Genomic DNA, 20,007 nt, shown 5'->3' with positions numbered 1-20,007 from the left:
AAGACCCCTTGCCCTCATGTTGCCTTCCAGCCACCCGACAGTCCCACCTACCTTAGCCCACACCTCTATTTTCTCAACATTCTGATGACAAACAGCTCTTGTGAAAGCTATTCCTTTAAACAAATTCACACAAAAATTCTAACTGGTACTTTATCTCCCTAATAGCTTCTCAGTGGGGTTATTTTGGAACCTAGATGCATTTCTAAATGTTAACTATTTAAGACAGAATGAGGAAGGGATTTTTATCTCTTCTAGGCCAGTCAGCCTGTAAGGTGGAATTAGTCATGGTTTTGCCCTATTTCAAGTCATAAAGAGCTCGAGATGCAGGGAAAGGCAAGCTGGTAAGTAGCAGGGCAAAGGGGAAGAGGTCCTTTGCCCTAGATTAGAGGTACTGTGAGCTGTCCAGGTATTAACCCAGCAAAGCTCTCTGGAGTTTGAGGCAATAATAGCCCTCGGTTACACTTGCAATCTGGATTTGGGAACGGAGGAGGGGACTTCCAATGGATCCCTTGAAGCCAACTCATGGCTAAAAACCCATGATTTAGAGGGAACATTGATGGAGTCAATTTTGGTGAGGGTTTTTTTTTCCCCCCTAAAGGGGATTACACTGAAGAAATAACAGTGTATGACATCCAATGAGATGTCAGTCTTTAAAACAAATATATCTTATAGATCTATTTGAATCCAATCTAAGACTACTTCCAAATTTAGTTTATATAAGATAGTGCTGGTGTTTTACAGGGGGTTCTTATATTAGAGAAAATTAAATTCAGGATGTTTTTCTCTGACCTGAAAATTACAGGTACTGGTAGTAGGAGATTAGCAAATCCAGGAGGAAGTTAATTGGATAATGGAGCCTGTCTTTGCCAGAGTAGAGTGGAGTGATGGATATTTGGTAAAGGAAGAAACTGAAGACATAGGATAGGGATTCAAATCCAAGAAAAGTAGGGGTGTGGCTAGACAGGAGGATAATTAGGAAAGAGGACGGGAGGAATGGTGGAAAGGAGATCTTCAGATGGGGACTGCTGCCGGACCAGTGACGAATACTGATTCTTCCTCTGCCTGGTGCCTCTGACAATTCTCCCTCCTGTCCTTTTTCCTCTCAGTGCAAGTATTTCTCAAAGATTAGGCCTGACTTTCCTTCTCGTTCACGGCACTTCCTCACTGCCTCAGGAATAAAAATTGTTTATACAACTTCAGTTGCTAGAATACAGAGATTAAATTAAGATTCGTGTCTCTAGCCTGGATCTCTTGCTTTTTCTCTAGTTGAGTTTCCTATAACTAACCATCCTGGGCTGTTTAACAAAACACAATATTAAATTTGTTTTGTGTATTCCCATACCTAAAGTGCTTTTTCTTCAAAATTTAGTTGTACCTCCCCAGCCAACTCTCCTATCTCTGATGATTCCAACTCTTTAGGAAATCTCTTGGAGTCGTGGTCAGATTATTTCATGATGCTGGTGTTGGTGTCTTTAGGTTTTCTGGTGAGATTTTCATTTGTGCCTTTCTGGTTAAATCCCATTAAGCTGATTCTTCTTGGTGGCTACATATTCCACTGAGGGCTTTACTTCTGTTTCTTCCTAGTACTTGGTAGTGTTTGCTAGGCAATAAGCAGACATTTAAAACAGTGCCAATAAACTAAATTGTATACAAAGAAAAACTTGACATTTTTGTTTGCTGGAAGGTAAGATCCTTTCATGTTGGAAATGCAAGAGCCACCAAATGGAAGACAGGAGCCGTTGAATAGGATGAGTTCTCACACTTCTTTGGGAGGGAACATGGCAACTACTGTATTTTAAAAAACTCTATAGATTTATTTCAAGGGATCACATATTAACTGTAGAAGTAAATGTATTCAAAAGTTCTAGAAGGTATTAAAAATAATAACCGGTATTTACATAGCTCTTTATGTTACAAAGTATATTAACATAATTGTTTCAGTTAATACTTTTAACAACTGCAGATGTTAAAATTCTCATTTTAGAGTTGAAGACACTGATTATCAAAGGTCATGACCTATAAGTGGCAAAGCCATAATCACCTCTGGTTGGATGTCTTTGCAGTTAAAAGAGAAAGAGGGGAAATGTGGAAAGACAATGGCACCAGCTATCTTGAATAGTCAAAAGTGCTAGAGATCTTTGGTTACGAGGAGAAGCTCTTTCAGTGTGATTAGTCTTTCCCCTAAGAGCCAGAAGATGATCTAGGTGATGTCTAGTGAGTGGGAAGACGAGTGAAGTGCACTGCTTCAAAAACACCCATCAGGACCCAAACTGACTGAGTGGTTATTTTTTGTGGGGGGGGGGAGGTGGCAAAAGGTAGAAAATGAGTATTCTGGCATCCATCCAGTTGTCTAACATGGATGTGAATATTTTTCATGCAAAAAGAAGGAAATTTCCTCTTAAATCACTGTGAAGAAATCAAGCAGATTTCTAGCAAGAATTTCGTAGACTACAATGTCTGGACCATTTCTTCATTATGGTGCTTTCGATTTCCCACATGGGGTGGTTATACCTGCTTTATGAGAAGATGATTTCCCCCTTGGAAGTACAGCAGCCTTGACTAAGATAAATGAGATTCAAAGGTAGAGGCCAACGGGTAACAGGGAAGAATGATTTTCAGAGTCCCTAGAGTATGTACTTAATTCTAGGTTAAATAACATCAGACCCCAAAACCATAATTTGAAAAGATACATGCACCTCTATGTTTATGGCAGCACTCTTTACAATAGCCAAGGTGTGGAAACAACCTAAATGTCCATTGACAGACGAATGGGTAAAGAAGATGTAGTACAGGGGACTTCCCTGGTGGTCCAGTGCTTAAGAATCCCCCTTCCAATGCAGGGGGTGCGGGTTCGATCCCTGCTTGGGAAACTAAGATCCCACTTGCCATGGGGTAACTAAGCCTGTGTGCTCTGGAGCCCACGCCACAACTAGGGAGAAGCCTGCACGCCACAATGAAAGATCCCGCACGCTGCAATGAAAGATCCTGTGCACCGCAATGCAAGATCCCACAAGTTGCAATGACGATCCCGTGTGCCACAACTAAGACCCGATGCAGCCAAATAATAAAATTAAAAAAAGAAAAAGAATATATATAAGTGAATCACTTTGCTGTACAACAGAAATTAACACAACATTGTAAATCAAATATACTTCATTAAAATTAAAAAAAAATAACATCAGACCTTATGCCTTACTTTAAGTTTGCACAAAATTTGAGAGCATGTTTCTCCACTGCAATGGTATACAATTTAAAAACATACTCTTTCAGGTATCTATTGCTGCATAGCAAATCCAACCTGAAAAGTAGTGGTTTAAAACCACTGACTTATTATTCTTAATAGTTGCGTAGGTTGACTGGGCTCAGCTGGGCAGTTATCCTGTTCTACCTGATGCTGGCTAGGGACACTCATTTGGTGACATTCAGCTGGTGGCTACACTAGAGTTGGAAGTTCCAGGAAGGCTTTACTCACATGATTGGCCCCTTGGTGCTCCTCCAGCAGCCTCTTCTTCTCCACGTGGTATCTTATTACTTAGTAGTATCTAGCCCAAACATCTTTACAGCATGGACGCTGGCTTCCCCAGAGAGAGAAGGCAGAAGCTGCCAGGGCTTTCAAGGGCTAGGCCCAGAAATGGCACAGGGCATCTAAGGAAGACATAGGTCACAAGATGAGGAGAGGGAGGGAGACTTCACCTCCTGATAAGAGGACTGGCAAAGTGTCACGGTAAAACTGACGTGGGTTGAAATTGTTGCAGTTACTGCTGGAAATAACTGGCTGCACTCTTTTTATATAAGTGCCATTAAAAATAATGAAAGCAGAAAGGTTAGTTCAAAAGAAAATGAAAGAATTGAAGCATATTTAAATAGTGACCTCATTCATCATTTTACCAATTGTTTTTCTCTCATTTGATCATTAGTCTAAGTTTGGTCTTAAGCCTTTTTGCCTTTTTAAACCTACAACAGAAACTGTTGTGATAGCTTGGGCTTGAAGATACAAGAACATTTCATATCTTGTAGTTTAAGTATTGTAAAGGGCCAGAGAAATATCTGAACTGAAAGAAAAAGAATCTTACAGCCTCAAAGTAAAGTTGTAAAGATGTTCTCAGAGATAACCATCTAGCCAGTCAGACTGGGAAAGATTTTGCTAGTTTTTCCATTTGTAAGATTTTGCTAGTTTTTCCATTTGTAAAATTCCCAGCCCCAGGCAAAAAAAGGAATAATCTGCCACATCAGCTGTTCAGAAATTCCAACTGATAGGAAACTAAATAACAAATTCTGGGATTTATATATGGAGATGACAGTTTTTCTCACTTGAATACAAAGTAATAGACAATGGACTAATAGCTGAGTTGAACAGAAATTAGGAGACAGAAATAGTTCTAACTTTTATTAAAATAAGCTAAAGAACATATTCAGGTTAAGTTATATATTCAAACATAAAGTCACCTAAGTAGTTAATCCCATCCTTAGGTTTTCCAAATATCTTAAGAAAAATTCTAAAAATATTATGTATATGTAACATAATACAGCTAAAACTGCTTTGTAGTGAATTGTTTCTAGGAGTATAAATTGCCATTATGCTAATTATCAGTGCTAGTTGAAATATAGTTATAATTTCATGTGATTTGAAATGGACATGTTTTTATACAAATATGCTCTAAAATCCTAAGTAGACATACAACATCCTCAATATAACAATACTTAGAGATACAGTCAGTGACTAGTGTTCACAACAGAAAAGAAGAATTTTAACTTTATAAATAGAAGTCATTTATATTCCTGTTAAATAGGATAACCAATTCTTGGCTTGATTATAAGCTTTAAACAATAAGTTAAGTATAAGGTTGACTGAGCCTGCGTCCCTGTTGTTGAAATGTATAAAAGATATAATTCAGATCTATTTGTAGAATTCCATTAAGTTATCATCTACTGAAACTACTAAAAGTTTTACTGAAGTTAGAAATGTACGGAATGTTCTTTGCCTTAATGGTTATCTTAAATTAGTATTTCACAGCATATGTCATTTCCAAGCTAATTAGAGTTAGATTAAAACAGCAAAGAGTGATTACATATTAGTCTGCATTTTGAAAGCATACCTGTTTGATTTACATTAATTAAAATCCAGTGATAATTAGCTTTAAAATCCACTTTCGTTTATAACATTTAACCTCTGTTAGGTGGTTGTCTGTAAACTGCTATTGACTTGTTGAACTAGCAGGGGATGTTGTGTGTGTGTTAGTGCGAGTATGAAAGAAAGCAGGCGAGAGAGAGAGAGAGAGAGAGAGAGAGAGAGAGAGAGAGAGGGAATCTCCTTGCTCCTGGATAGATCATAAACAGCAAAATTTATCTTGATATTGTTAAACAATCTCTAGAAAGCCTCTTCTAGTGGGAGATATGTCCAGGACGCAAACACCATGTGCTATAGAGAATCACAGAAGTTTAGAGCTGAAGGGGAGCCTAAAAAAATCACCTCGTTTATCCACTCTCTTATTTTACAAATGAGAAAATGAAGGCAAAATAAAGTTACATGTTGTGACAAGGCTACACAGAGAGCTGCAAGCCAGGCCTAGAACCCAGTGGCCACTCGCAGACCAAATGATATTTCTATTATTCTCTAAACTACCACTCTTAAAGACTTCCAGTCTTCCGTTAAAACAAGAATGAAGTTGTTATCGATTCCAGTAGAAAACAAATACACACACATACCCAGAATATCACTTTAACTTGTGAGCGGCATTTTATCTTTGTCTTAACTATGTGCATTAGAAATTGGCATATTTGTGATTTAGCTAATACCTGATACTGACACTTCAATTTTTTCAAGATTTTTTTTTTTTTTGGTGGGGTATGCGGGTCTCTCACTGTTGTGGCCTCTCCTGTTGGGGAGCACAGGCTCCGGACGCGCAGGCTCAGCGGCCATGGCTCACGGGCCCAGCCGCTCCGCGGCATGTGGGATCTTCCCAGACCGGGGCACGAACCCATGTCCCCTGCAACGGCAGGCGGACTCTCAACCACTGCGCCAGCAGGGAAGGCCCAAATTTTTCAAGATTTTACTGTTTGTAGAATTTTAGGATCATTCCTCTTCTGGTAGTATGTCTCAATTAAAAAAAAGATTTTTTTCTTTCGGAGAACTCTGTGCTGTTCAGGTTGTTCCAAAACCAGGATTGGAAATCCTGGTGGTGACAAATGACTAAGAAAGTGTCTTTTTGAAAAATTGCAATTCTGTGGCAAGTATGCTAAAGGACCATACAACATCTTCGGAATTGAAAATGTTTTCATCTTATTAAAAATAACATATTAATTTTCTTACGTCTTGTATTTTGGGGAACCTGCAAGAGCACTAAAGAAGAGTGAGAGAGCTACCTGAGAAGAAGGACAATCTCCCTGATCACCTCTTCATTCCCCGTTTGGGAGCTTTGCTGTTACCCTTTACTCAATCATCTCCCTAATCCAAAGCATTCAACAGTTGCCTCTTGAACACCGCTTTTTAATGATTCAGTCTAGTTAAAACAATCTTCGGAAAGTGACCCCTCAAGGGCTTCGTGATTGTAGCAAGTCAGAACAATCACATTCAGGTATCACCGGGACTGAAACAGAGACCAAAGACAGAGTCTGAGCAAACAGGCCTACGGGGCTGACACAAGCTGAATCAAATGTCCTTTCTACGGCGTACTTCCTTACCCCCCACCCCCGAAGAAGCAGGAGTACTAAGAATAAGTAAGGTCTGCACTTTTAATTCTCTGTAAAGTGCTCTGTGAAAGAAAGAAAGAAAGGAAAAAAGAAAGAAGGAATGGAGGGAGGGAGGGAGGGAGGAAAGGCAGGAAGGAGGAAAGAAAGAAAGAAAGAAAGAAAGAAAGAAAGAAAGAAAGAAAGAAAGAAAGAAAGAAAGAAAGAAAGAAAGAGAAAGAAAAGGGAAAAAGAAAGAAAGAAGGGAGGAAGGGAGGGAAGGAAGGAAGGGAGGGAGGGAGGGAGGAAGGAAGGAAGGAAGGAAGGAAGGAAGGAAGGAAGGAAGAAAGAAAGAAAGAAAGAAAGAAAAAGCAAGCAAGCAGCTTAGAGATTCCCAGATACACGTGTGTGGGAAGTCTGAGGAAACCAGGGAGCCAAGAGGTCTCACTGCGGTGGAGAAAAGGAGTATTTAGGTGGCGTCACTCATCATGACAGTGTAGCATTTGGACAGCACCAGGAAAGAGCTCTATAAATAAATTAAAAAGCCTGGAAGCTGGCACGGGTGAGACAAGTCCCAGGTAAGCCAGAAACTGTGCAAGACTGTAAAAGGAAACACATGGTTATAGAATCGCATGAGCCTCTGCACAGAGCCTGGGGCAAGCCTATTTGCTGAGGATAACTTTTACAAAAGTCATTACTTAATTTGGGCACAAGTGCAACTGTCTTCCATGTGGCTGAGAAATGCGAGGGAATTTGTGAAGTACGGAGGTGAGAAATACGCACTTCAAAAAGAGTCTCACTTTGAGACATGTGCCCCTGAGTGATACAGGCAGCTGTAGTGCTCCGGGGCCTGGGTCACCCAGGGAGAGATAAGTATGCAAATGTCAGCAGAAGATTCCTTTTCTTCAAGCTAATATGACTGCACCGGAACATTCTTCTAAGCATTAGATGCTTTCCCCTCTCCTCTCCTCAGTGATACCTAAACGATGGATTTGTCTAAGGAAAAAAATTGAGAGAACTGCTAGTTTGAATTGATTCTTAAATGTAAGCAAAAATTAAGGGAAGACAGTCACCCTACCAACCCCTGTCCAAAACTCCACTGTTGTTTGAAGCACAGTTATAAAATGGATAATGGAGTCTTGTGCTGTCTTCTTAATACCTGCATATATGTTTGTGTATGTGTGTGTATATATATATATTTTACTGGGTTGGCCAAAAAGTTCCTTGTGGTTTTTTCGTAAGATGTTATGGAAAAACCCAAACAAACTTTTGGCCAACCCTATATATATATATATATATAGTCTACATGTGTATGTACATTTAGGAGAGCTGGAGCAGCATGCGTGGTTTGGCAATAAGAAGGGTTCAATGATAAAAGCACTATGAAAGCTAAAAAGAAATCTTTAATCAATGTTGTCTTTTATTTTTTATTTCTCATTGCCCTTGCACCTTTGGTATCATCTTATTAAAAATGCAAGAAACATACAAATCTGAAGAGGCACATTCTGATAAAAAGATGAAAATAAAGAAGATCCTAGCAGCTTATATTCACACTGAGTACGTTAAATGGCTAAATAAGCCCACTTAAAATATCCTTCCAGTGAGCAAGAAACTATTGTTTAGATGCCATAATTCCTTAATAAAGAGATGCACCCTGGGCTTCCCTGGTAGTGCAGTGGTTGAGAGTCCGCCTGCCGATGCAGGGGACAACGGGTTCGTGTCCCGGTCAGGGAAGATCCCACATGCCGCGGAGCGGCTGGGCCCGTGAGCCATGGCCGCTGAGCCTGCGCGTCCGGAGCCCGTGCTCCGCAACGCGAGAGGCCACAACAGTGAGAGGCCTGTGTACAGCAAAAAAAAAAAAAAAAAAAAAAGGAGATGCACCCAAGTAACTGAATGAGACTCTCTGGAAGTTTACAGAGCCATATTTATATGTGCAACAGACTTTTAGAGATGAACATAAGGTGGAACTGTGTTTTCTTAATAACAATTTATGCTTGGTGCCTTGGTGCCAAATACAAGGAATTTCTGGAATTATGCATAATTTGCAAAATCTGACAATATTCAGGTAAGCATTCCAGATGCAGAAGCAGAAAAAATTTAATGAAATAATCTTAATATTTATTGATAGAGACATCACTATTTTGTGCCTTTATGCCAGACAGTGATGATAGACAGCCTCATGCTATTATTTTACATGAGTTCCTTGCTAGCAAACTAAAAGTACTTTCAAACAGTCGGTATCATTTTTAGATGTCCAGGATAAAAGGCATCTACTATGATGCTTCAAAATTTATAATTATAAACATATATTTACATATACGTATGTATGTATGTATGTGTGTGTGTGTCAAGTTTACTTGGGAAAATATCCCAACATAAATTCAGCTCACTTATTTTTTTATTTTTTATTTTTTGTGGTACGCAGCCCCTCTCACTGTTGTGGCCTCTCCCGTTGCAGAGCACAGGCTCCGGACGCGCAGGCCCAGCGGCCATGGCTCACGGGCCCAGCCGCTCCGCGGCATGTGGGATCTTCCCGGACCGGGGCACGAACCCGCGTCCCCTGCATCGGCAGGCGGACTCTCAACCACTGTGCCACCAGGGAAGCCCTCAGCTCACTTATTGAGGTGTTTTGTTTGTCTGTGTCTTTTTGGATAAGAGACACAAAATGAAGTTAATTGAATGATAATCTTCCTGCTCTCGTGTTTACAAACTTGACCTGACCATGATGCCCGAGTGTAGGGCTGCACAAGTTTATAGAGGCTATGGATGCAAATGTTTGGAAGAGAGTGTTGACAATGCAGAAAATACACCCAGGAGGACAGGTTTAGGTACTGAGATGATTTAGTCAGGAGGAGAAAAGGATAAGGAACCGTGATGCACCAAAGGAGAGCAGTAGAGTCAGCAGTCAATCACCCTAGGGCACGATGTCACAAGGATGGTAATTCCTTGCGGTTCATCCACTATTTTCTATGTAAGTGTATGGCATGTTCTCTAGCTAGCTTTAAAAATAGAATTGTCAATGTCTTATGAGACAGAGAAAGTAGAGTCTGCCCTGGAATTAAGGGATAAACCTAGATGACATTTCAAGGTTCCCTTACCACACCAATAAAAAAACACAAAATAAAACACCAGCATTACTCAACAGACCTGGTTACAATAAGAGTGAATTAAAATGCAGAAACATAATGCTATTCCTTACACAAACAACAGCTAGGCAAGCTATTTGATACTGCTCTAAGACAGTATGTGGTCAGCTGAAGCAAGATGATAAATGTAAATCTTTCTCATAAATCAAAGTATAAGCTCACAAATTCTCGATACACATTGCTTCAAGAGGGGCTGCTCTGATGAAATTGAAAATGTCTCCTCCATATGTGCAGGTTCAGACTTTGTAACATTTAAAGAAAATGTTCTAAAACATAAAGTTGGCATGTAAAAAGCATGGGCAGAGGAATCAGTAATGATCAGAGCAAAACAATTGTAGAAAGCATCTTAATTTTCATATGGCTCATTTGCATTTGAAACACTGAGAATCCCTATTCCTCTGGTACAAAAATGTGTACCTATTAAATTACTTTCCACTTGAAAGAACTAAATGTTTGGAAGATGAATGAATTTTAACTGGAAGACTTGTTTTCTTCCATCAGGTGTGGGGGAGATGTGGCTTCCTGGTATGAGATGCAACAGTTGATTCTAATAGCAGAACAAGACAAAAATAGGAAAGTAAATTGAAAATAATTCCTATTGGTACAGTTTGATTTAAAGGTGATAAAACAAAAAGGATACACATGGCGCAAAGATGTCAAAAGACATCAATTTTTAAAATTAAACAGGGTTACTTTTTCCAAAAATTGTGATTCTCTGATACTTGAAAATTTGTTTCTATGATTTATTCTAGGATGCTCAGAGATGTACTATGATTTATTTCAATAAACTCATTTATGAGTATTTAGTCAGGGTTTAAAAGTTAGATGTCCACCAGCTATTAAACAATAATTCTAAGAGTCTACATTCTACCCATCTCAAATTTTCAATTTTGGATATTAATTTTAGGATACTGGCAGAACAGCAAAGATTTAAAACCTCTTTACTATCAACTTTAAACAATATTTAGTCTTCGGGAAATTGCTGGTTATCCACTCAGAGATACAGAAACTAAGAGCTAGGTAGAAATTTGAACTTACAAAGTGAAACCACACTATATGAAAGGATCTTTATGAATTTTTAGTTTATTTTCTGGTATGGTAAAATGTCTAGGAAAGAGGTGTGTCCTCAGAAAGAAAACCAGACCTTGAAAGACATCCCTGTCTTTCTCTTGGCCTTGCTCTCTATGGACTTCACCTGGAGGAGGGAGGAGGCTAGGCATGGTCTCGTGGTGAGGGCTCTGGTGGGGCTAGCACATAGAGATGGACAGGATGCAGATGGCTAAGCACGGAGAACATGACATCATCTTTGTAAATGACATTCTCTAGGTGCATGCTGCTCTTGGTGTTTCTTTTCCTTCTGTTGTCTTGGGTCTTTGGGAAGGTCTTCTGTAAAGTCCCTGATCTGTATCAGCTGGACCACAAAGTATTAAAGGGCAGCACAGCTGTGAACTGGAGACTTAAAGGGAGAGCAGCGTCCTCACCCACCTGGAGGTGAGCGTGGTGGAAAGTGGATTAGGGACCAAGATGCAGGATGGATCAGGGCCGCCATCCACCCTCCCAGGACAAAGCTGGGGAAGTTGGTGAGACGTTTTTGAGGGGACAGTGTTTTTACACAAAATTCACACTGTATTTCAAATTGCTGCCTCAGACTCATTTGAACAAACCCTAATTTTTTGGTTATTTAAGTAAACTCTATTGGGCTTAACTTGCAAACATGTAACTTGAACAGTTAAAGGTAAAATGACCTACGTAATACAAATTTGGATTTTTATTTTGGATAAAGATTTTGGATACATCTTTCTCTCCCAACAAATTTCTATTTTAACTATTGAAAGAGACCACTTTCTTCCTTTATGGTAAAGATGCTAATGAGAAGATAAATGAACAAAAAAGTAGATCAGAGGTGGAGGATTAAGCAAACGCAAAATGTGACAATTGTCAGTTTCTGAAAAATGGAAAATTACCATCTTGGCTTATTAATGAGCAATGTTCACCTACTTATTTATTTGGATAATATTTATTAAGTACCTTTGATGTAACAGATATTGTTTTAGGTGCTGGGGATACAGGTGAGGAGAAAAAAATCCAACCTCAAAGAAACCTACTTTCATGGAGTTTATGTTTTAACTTCAGAGTTTTGCAAGTAAATGGTAGTTGCCTAATAAGCTACAGAATCAGTGTTCGTCTTTATATTCACTGTATTATTCTACAATATTGGAACATTTTAGGACAGGATTTGGTTCTCAGATATCTGAGTTTCAGCTCTTTGTATCTGTCCAGAGCTTGTCCTTGGCTACCAGGAAAAGCCTAGGAAAGGCAGACTAAGGTGCCTGCCACGGGTGAAAAGACAGAAGAGTCAAGTTTCCTTTACTGGGCATCTGGAGGCTACAGAAGGTACCGGGATTCTTCCATAATGCTGGTCAAACTCAATTCTGCTGTAATTGGGGCTTACTTGTTTGAAACTGTTGTGTTTTGGGTACATGACCTGGCAGGGGGGATATTGAATCAGTGTAAGAAAAGAATTGTGCAATAACTTAAGTGTATTTGGAATAAGATTTTGTGACAATCTGTATATTTTCATAGTTTTATGGTTTTATGACATCTATCACCAATATTTATTAGACAAACAAATACAACTAAACCAGTGCAAAGAGAAGATCTTGGTGCCCGCCTAGTCTCACTTTGAAAGGTAGAGAAGGAAAATAAAGAATCATCTTTACAGCACTTTAACTTTTGAATGGAGGTACCTGCTGACATCTTCTGTTTCTTCCTTCATTACATGCTTTTCTTTTAATTTGGTCCTCTTGAAAAGAATCAAAGTAGGGGCTCTCCAGGAGTTGGGCACAAGTTAACCTGTCATCTGGATTCATCCTCAGACACTCCTATGGAAGACGGGAAGAGCAAAGAAGATATTAAAAGAGGAGCCTGTTTTGTTACTGTGCCCAAAAACTCTGAATAATAACTTGGTAGAGCAAATACGAGTTTAGAAAATCTTCAACTTTGTATATTATCCAGTACTTGGAACTTGTTAATAACTGGAATTGCTCTTCTTTTGCCCTTTCAAAGTCTTTTGAGGGTAGATTTGATGAACATTCAATGTCTCAAAGGGGGTAAATGTAGGTCAGGTGCGTTTCACCAATGACATTTCTTTATCACTTGTCAAAGCAAATAGTTTGTAGGGCTCCACAAAATGTGGTCCCTAGGCCAGCTACATCAGCATCACCTGGGAACTTGCTAGAAATACAAATTCTTCGGTCCAACCCCAGGCCTACTGAATCAAAAGCACTGGGGGTGGGGCCCAGCAATCTGTGTTTAACAAGCCTTCAGGGTGAATCTAATACCTGTTCAAGTTTGAGAAGCCACCTGAGAATGGATTGGGCTTACAGGGCTTGACCTATCCTCCACCAACCCCTCGGGGGGTTTGCTAAATTGCAGGCGGGTCAGAACAACCTGTCCAGAACAAGGCTGGAGAATTAGGCTTCCAGGACAGGGCCTGCAGGTTAGGGCAAGTCAGAGCAGTGAGACAGGTAGAAGGCAGGTGAGGTCCAGTGGAGCAGTGGTAAGGGCAGTCTGAGAGCTCAGAGGTGTCGGCCTCTGAGTCTCAGGGGGACTCATACTGAAGGAATCCAGCACCCTGGATAGCACCTGGGTAGTGACCAGCGCTAGCACAAAGGCTGGTCTACAAAGTTGACTCTAGGTCATCCAGATGGCTCTACTTTCTAGATCAGAAGAGTTTCAAACTGGGCTGCTTATCATAATCACCTAAGGGGAGGCTTAACGATACAAATTCCAAGGTCCTATTCATAGAGATTCTGCTTCTGTAAATCTGAGGTTATTTATTAGAATGTATATTTTTAAAAAGCTCATTCTGATGAGTAGTCATTCTGATTAGTGGTATGGAAGTCATTGCTATATATATAACTTAATTGGTTGTTAAAGATAGATACTCATACTAGTATCTCCATCCCTATACCACTAAAGGCTTTCAGCGTCCACACTGAATGGAAGAGGCACACTTTCTAGCATGGCCTCAGTTGGTCAAGCATGAATGGCATACTGGTCATAGATGAGTTTCTTCTGCTTTTTATTAGAATTTGTCCTTTGTTTGACTATCTCTTTTGGCCCTGGTACAGGGGCTATATTTGGTGTCTGCATGGTTCTGATTTTGCCTGATCTTCTACTGATGTTTTTAAAATGCAATTTAAAATTTTAGTTAATCCAGTGTATCCAAACTGTTATCAGTTCAACATGTAATATTTTAAAAACTATTAATGAAATATTTTATATTCTTTTTTAAAGTAATTTTCATAGAAATATAGTACATCTCAATTCTAATCAGCCATATTTCAAGTGCTCAATAGTAACATGTAACTAGTGGCTACCATATTGGACAGCACAGTTCTTTTTATTTTTAAAATTTTTATTTTATTTATTTTTAACATCTTTATTGGAGTATAATTGCTTTACAATGGTGTGTTAGTTTCTGCTTTATAGCAAAGTGAATCAGCTATACATATATCCCCATATCTCTTCCCTCTACAGCACAATTCGTTTTTTTTTTTGCGGTACACGGGCCTCTCACTGTTGTGGCCTCTCCCGCTGCGGAGCACAGGCTCCGGACGCACAGGCTCAGCGGCCATGGCTCACAGGCCCAGCCGCTCCGCAGCACGTGGAATCCTCCTGGACCGGGGCACGAACCCGTGTCCCCTGCATCGGCAGGCGGACTCTCAACCACTGCGCCACCACGGAAGCCCTACAGCACAATTCTTGATCTTCAAATTTAAGGAGTACATTTATCCTCATAAATTTCCATAGTCTTGAATATACTGACTTAACAGTCAAATTTCCTAATGAATGCAGAAGTATGGTCTTCATCATGGCAGACCTTAATTATACTCTTTCATCTTCTACTAATTTTAATGGATATGTTAGAAAGATTACTGTTTAAACCACTGATGTTCCTTTAACTGTAATTATTTTACAGTTCCTTAACTGTTTCAATGACTACATTTTTACCTTGGCATTATTTGCCCTACTGTCCACCCCGCCTAGAGTTACCAGCTTCAATCATTATGACTTGCAGTCAATAATGGTTATAATTGATGCTTAGGTACCTTCATGAAATTCAAAGCCACAGGATGCACATCTGAGAACTTTTCTTCAAAAGTTTCCTAAAAAACAAAGTAAAGCATTTCAATGTTACCTAACAACAAAGTAATGGATATTTTAAATATATTAGCATTAAGAATACTTTGGAGAAAGACCCCCTAGTAGGTTAGATTTTGAAGATTTTTTAAATTCATATTTTTACATAATTTTACACTACTGTATAGTGTATTGGGAAAAATTGAAGCTATTAACTTCACGGTGTTTTGCAATTAGTGTTTGGTAAATGTTCGTGCTAAATGTCCCCTTCTGAAATCCTACAACAGTACCCTAATATCTACTTACAGGGATGCCTGATCTACTTACAGAAATGCTTTGAGCATTAATGAAAATACACTGAGCTGCATAATTAAGAGCACTACGGAAAGCAACAGAATGATGAACACAATATTCAGAATAGTAAGGGGGGAAGAGAATGGGATTGAGGAAGAGTACATGGGGAGTGAGAAGCTTCCAAGTCAATGGCAATATTCTCCTTCCTTAACTAGGCAGCAGGTACATGTGAATTTGTTGTATTTTAGTCTTTAAATCAAACATGTTATATAAATAATCTTTTGTAATTCAACCTCTAGACTTGTAATTCAACTTTTAACTTCTTATTGTATTTGTTAAAAGCCTTAACAAATATACTAAAAAAGAAATCCAGTACATAAATCAAGGTATTATACGAAATAAATTTAAGATGAACAGGGTGTTTAGAGAAGTTGGGACCACCTGAATCTGATCGTTCACAGGTGCCATAAATCATGACCTGGCTTAGCAGACTCTCCCCACCTCCAGCACAGCTGGAGCGTGGCACAGGCTTCCCCTGACCGTCCTTTCATTCTACAGGCAGAATCTAGATCATACAGAGTTTTAAAGATCATAGCCCAAACTTAGGTAACACAGACAGGAAATCAATGACTACAGAGAGTAAGAGGGTCAAGTAGTCATTGGTAGATTCCCACAAAAAGGCAAAGACCACAGGAAGAGTGCAGAGGTGATCATTGTGGTTTGCAGTTTTGATTTGGATACAACGAGGATCATTTTGTGGAATGACCTTCCATGTGGAAATATATGTTGTGAAAAAATAGTTTCTATTGATTTGAGCTTTGTGTCAGAAGCTGAAGAAAATAGAGAATGCATTTTTTTTTTCAAAATAGAGACAACTATGGTAAGTACTGTTTATGAGAAAATAATTATTTCAGGGCAAGGTACCAGAGTGTTTTGATTAAAAGGATCACGGGGGCTTCCTGGGTGGCGCAGTGGTTGAGAGTCCGCCTGCCGATGCAGGGAACACGGGTTCGTGCCCCGGTCCGGGAAGATCCCACATGCCGCGGAACGGCTGGGCCCGTGAGCCATGGCCGCTGAGCCTGTGTGTCCGGAGCCTGTGCTCCGCAACGGGAGAGGCCACAACAGTGAGAGGCCCACATACCGCAAAAAAAAATAATAATAAAAAATAAAAAAATAAAAGGATCACGGTATTTATGAAGGAACTAAGCATACTTTCACTTCCAAATTTAAAATTGAACTAATCTTTGAATACATAGGGCAAGTAAACTTTTAAAGCATTCTCCTGGTTCATTTTATGTAGTTTTTACATAGTTTTTTTGACTGTGTCAGTGTGTCGTAAGGAAAACAGGAGCCCAAAGCACAAACATTAAAGAAGAAACAAGTACCCCTTTAAAGAAAGTAGCAACACAAATAACAAAACACCAGAATCGAGCAATTTACCATATCTTCTGGTTCAGGAATACTGATGCCATGGAAAAATTGGTTACTTTTAAAGATAGATTGATGTCTTGGGATTAGTTTTCCTGTTAAATACAAACCACATAACTCATGAAAAATTTACTAAAAGTAACATAATGCTTAAATGGTTAACTTCTGAGGTCCAGATGTGAAAGAAATACTGAGCCTGATCATTCCCTCCAGATTTGGGAGGAATGGGTCATTGCAAAAACATACCTTCTCAGGTAAGGTCAATGCTCCCAAGGAACTCTCTTTGCCACACATGGTTTGGTCTGCCATTCAGCCGCCACCAGAAGAGGAGGTAAGCAAGTGGTCTGGAGGGCTTTACACATATGCTCCCATTTAATCTCATAACCATCTCACAATCGTCGCTATTTTTCATTTATACTGTCCCAGTCAGAGAATGAGGCTCAGAGGTTTGATCAGCTGTCTAAAGTCACACGGCCATTAGGTGACAGACCCAGGATTCAGACTCGTCTGTCTAACATCTGCCTAATGTGAATTTCCACAACCTTGCAGGAAATCAATTAAACAGCAGAAGCTTAAGGTGTGGCCTGTAGTGATACTCTACCCCACACTTTTCATGCTGCGGAATTCTCCAGCAGAATGTGTTGGGACCACACAGGGAATTGCATCAGACCAGACAGCAGTAGTTCCCTTGCCCAGCAGCCATGCTGCCAGGAGAGCCCATGGGAAGGGATTAATAAACACCCATCACTTTGTTTCCATCCATGCTGCTGGCGTAAAGCTGCAGCTGATCTTTTGGGTTATGTTCTCTTCCAACCAGGTGGAAGTAGACAAGTGCTGAGGACGCTGCATCGTGATGAAAGCTCATGAAAGAGAGCATTTGAGTCCATTCTTATTCTGCACTTAACTAGTTGTAGGGCTTTAGGCCACTCATGGAAGCTCCCAGAGCCTCAGTTTCCTCGTTGGTAAAACCAGGCACAATGAAAAATGGTATAATGTCCTTAATGGGCTTTTCTTAAGACTGAAAGAGATGGTGTGTGTGAAAGTAATTTGTAAATTCTTAAGTATAAAGAAGCAGATTTGAGGAGTGGCAACAGAGGCTGTATAGCCTGCAAAACCTAAAATATTTACCATTTGGCCCTTTATAGAAAAAGTTTGCTGACCCCTGTGCTAGAGGAAAGGGAAAATTCCTCTTTTACAGAGGATAGAAAGTGCATTTGAGTAAATATCTTTAGAGTAAGCTCTATGCAGCTGACTCATATCCTTAGCCCTATCTTAGGCTGATAAGGTAAGTAAATGTATAGTTTATTCTACGGCTAATTGACTTGACTTGGAAAAGCATCTGAAAACTCCTCACTGACACAAGTTATGGCTCCACACATTGAGAAAAGGGTTGGGCTTTGGCTACAACCCAGACCAGCCATCCTGAGTAGCACTTTGGAGAAGAAAGAAAGGTCTTATTGTTCATTACAGTGACATACTACTACTATTAACACTTTAGCAACTCTGTAAGCCATAAAATGCCACTTATACCCAGTGTTCTGATTATCAGATACAGTTGGTCCACATCTGATTTTCCAGGCCACAGTGGCTGGCCTGTCAGGAGCTCTGCAAAAATGCAACCAGTAGCCCATACGTAGACTGAAGAACCATAGTGGGTATCTACCACAAGAAGTTCAGGAGAGGCAGGAATGTACAGTGGAGAAAGGACAGCCTCTTCAATAAGTGGTGCTGGGAAAACTGGACAGGTACATGTAAAAGTATGAGATTAGATCACTCCCTAACACCATACACAAAAATAAGCTCAAAATGGATTAAAGACCTAAATGTAAGGCCAGACACTATCAAACTCTTAGAGGAAAACATAGGCAGAACACTCTATGACATAAATCACAGCAAGATCCTTTTTGACCCACCTCCTACAGAAATGGAAATAAAAACAAAAATAAACAAATGGGACCTAATGAAACTTCAAAGCTTTTGCACAGCAAAGGAAACCATAAACAAGACCAAAAGACAACCCTCAGAATGGGAGAAAATATTTGCAAATGAAGCAACTGACAAAGGATTAATTTCCAAAATTTACAAGCAGCTCAATAACAAAAAAACAAACAACCCAATCCAGAAATGGGCAGAAGACCTAAATAGACATTTCTCCAAAGAAGATATACAGACTGCCAACAAACACATGAAAGAATGCGCAACATCATTAATCATTAGAGAAATGCAAATCAAAACTACAATGAGATATCATCTCACACCAGTCAGAATGGCCATCATCAAAAAATCTAGAAACAATAAATGCTGGAGAAGGTGTGGAGAAAAGGGAACCCTCTTGCACTGCTGGTGGGAATGTGAATTGGTTCAGCCACTATGGAGAACAGTATGGAGGTTCCTTAAAAAACTACAAATAGAACTACCATATGACCCAGCAATCCCACTACTGGACATATACCCTGAGAAAACCAAAATTCAAAAAGAGTCATGTACCAAAATGTTCATTGCCGCTCTATTTACAATAGCCCAGAGATGGAAACAACGTAAGTGCCCATCATCAGATGAATGGATAAAGAAGATGTGGCACATATATACAATGGAATATTACTCAGCCATAAAAAGAAACGAAATTGAGCTATTTGTAATGAGGTGGATAGACCTAGAGTCTGTCATACAGAGTGAAGTAAGTCAGAAAGAGAAAGACAAATCCCGTATGCTAACACATATATATGGAATTTAAGAAAAAATATGTCATGAAGAACCTAGGGGTAAGACAGGAATAAAGACACAGACCTACTGGAGAACGGACTTGAGGATATGGGGAGGGGGAAGGGTGAGCTGTGACAAAGCAAGAGAGAGGCATGGACATATATACGCTAACAAACGTAAGGTAGATAGCTAGTGGGAAGCAGCCGCATAGCACAGGGAGATCAGCTCAGTGCTTTGTGACCGCCTGGAGGGGTGGGATAGGGAGGGTGAGAGGGAGGGAGATGCAAGAGGGAAGAGATATGGGAACATATGTATATGTATAACTGATTCACTTTGTTGTAGAGCAGAAACTAACACACCATTGTAAAGCAATTATACCCCAATAAAGATGTTAAAAAAAAAAAAAAAAAGAAGTTCAGGAGCTCGTTACCATCTTGTAGCGACATAATCAGTGTAGGCATCTCCTGGAACTGCAAATGCATCAGTCAAATCAGGTGGGTCACATTCTCCCAAGAGAGGAGCTACTCCCAAGAGCAGTCAGGCATTCATATCAGCTTTAGTAATTCTCAGAAGCCACGATACTCCTAACAGTTCATGCAGTGAGGCACTAATCGAGTAAACAGTT

At 39.8% G+C, this 20,007-nt stretch overlaps 1 protein-coding gene across 1 annotated transcript in view; it reads right to left on the bottom strand.

Moving 5' to 3' along the window:
* Positions 1-10,257: 10,257 nt before the first annotated feature.
* The window catches only part of CDKL4 (cyclin dependent kinase like 4), a 30,837-nt gene continuing 21,087 nt past the window's right edge, over positions 10,258-20,007 (bottom strand). Inside the window, 6 exon segments of the mRNA XM_060027594.1 lie at positions 10,258-10,359; positions 12,560-12,694; positions 14,927-14,983; positions 16,692-16,774; positions 18,210-18,364; positions 19,810-19,852. Of these exon segments, the coding sequence (XP_059883577.1) occupies positions 10,258-10,359; positions 12,560-12,694; positions 14,927-14,983; positions 16,692-16,774; positions 18,210-18,364; positions 19,810-19,852 (575 nt within the window).

The sequence above is a fragment of the Delphinus delphis genome, chromosome 12 (assembly GCF_949987515.2).
Source record: "Delphinus delphis chromosome 12, mDelDel1.2, whole genome shotgun sequence".
In the NCBI taxonomy this organism is placed as follows: Eukaryota; Metazoa; Chordata; class Mammalia; order Artiodactyla; family Delphinidae; genus Delphinus; species Delphinus delphis.
Note: the sequence above shows the minus strand (reverse complement) of the source record. Positions and strands in the feature narration are given on the sequence as shown.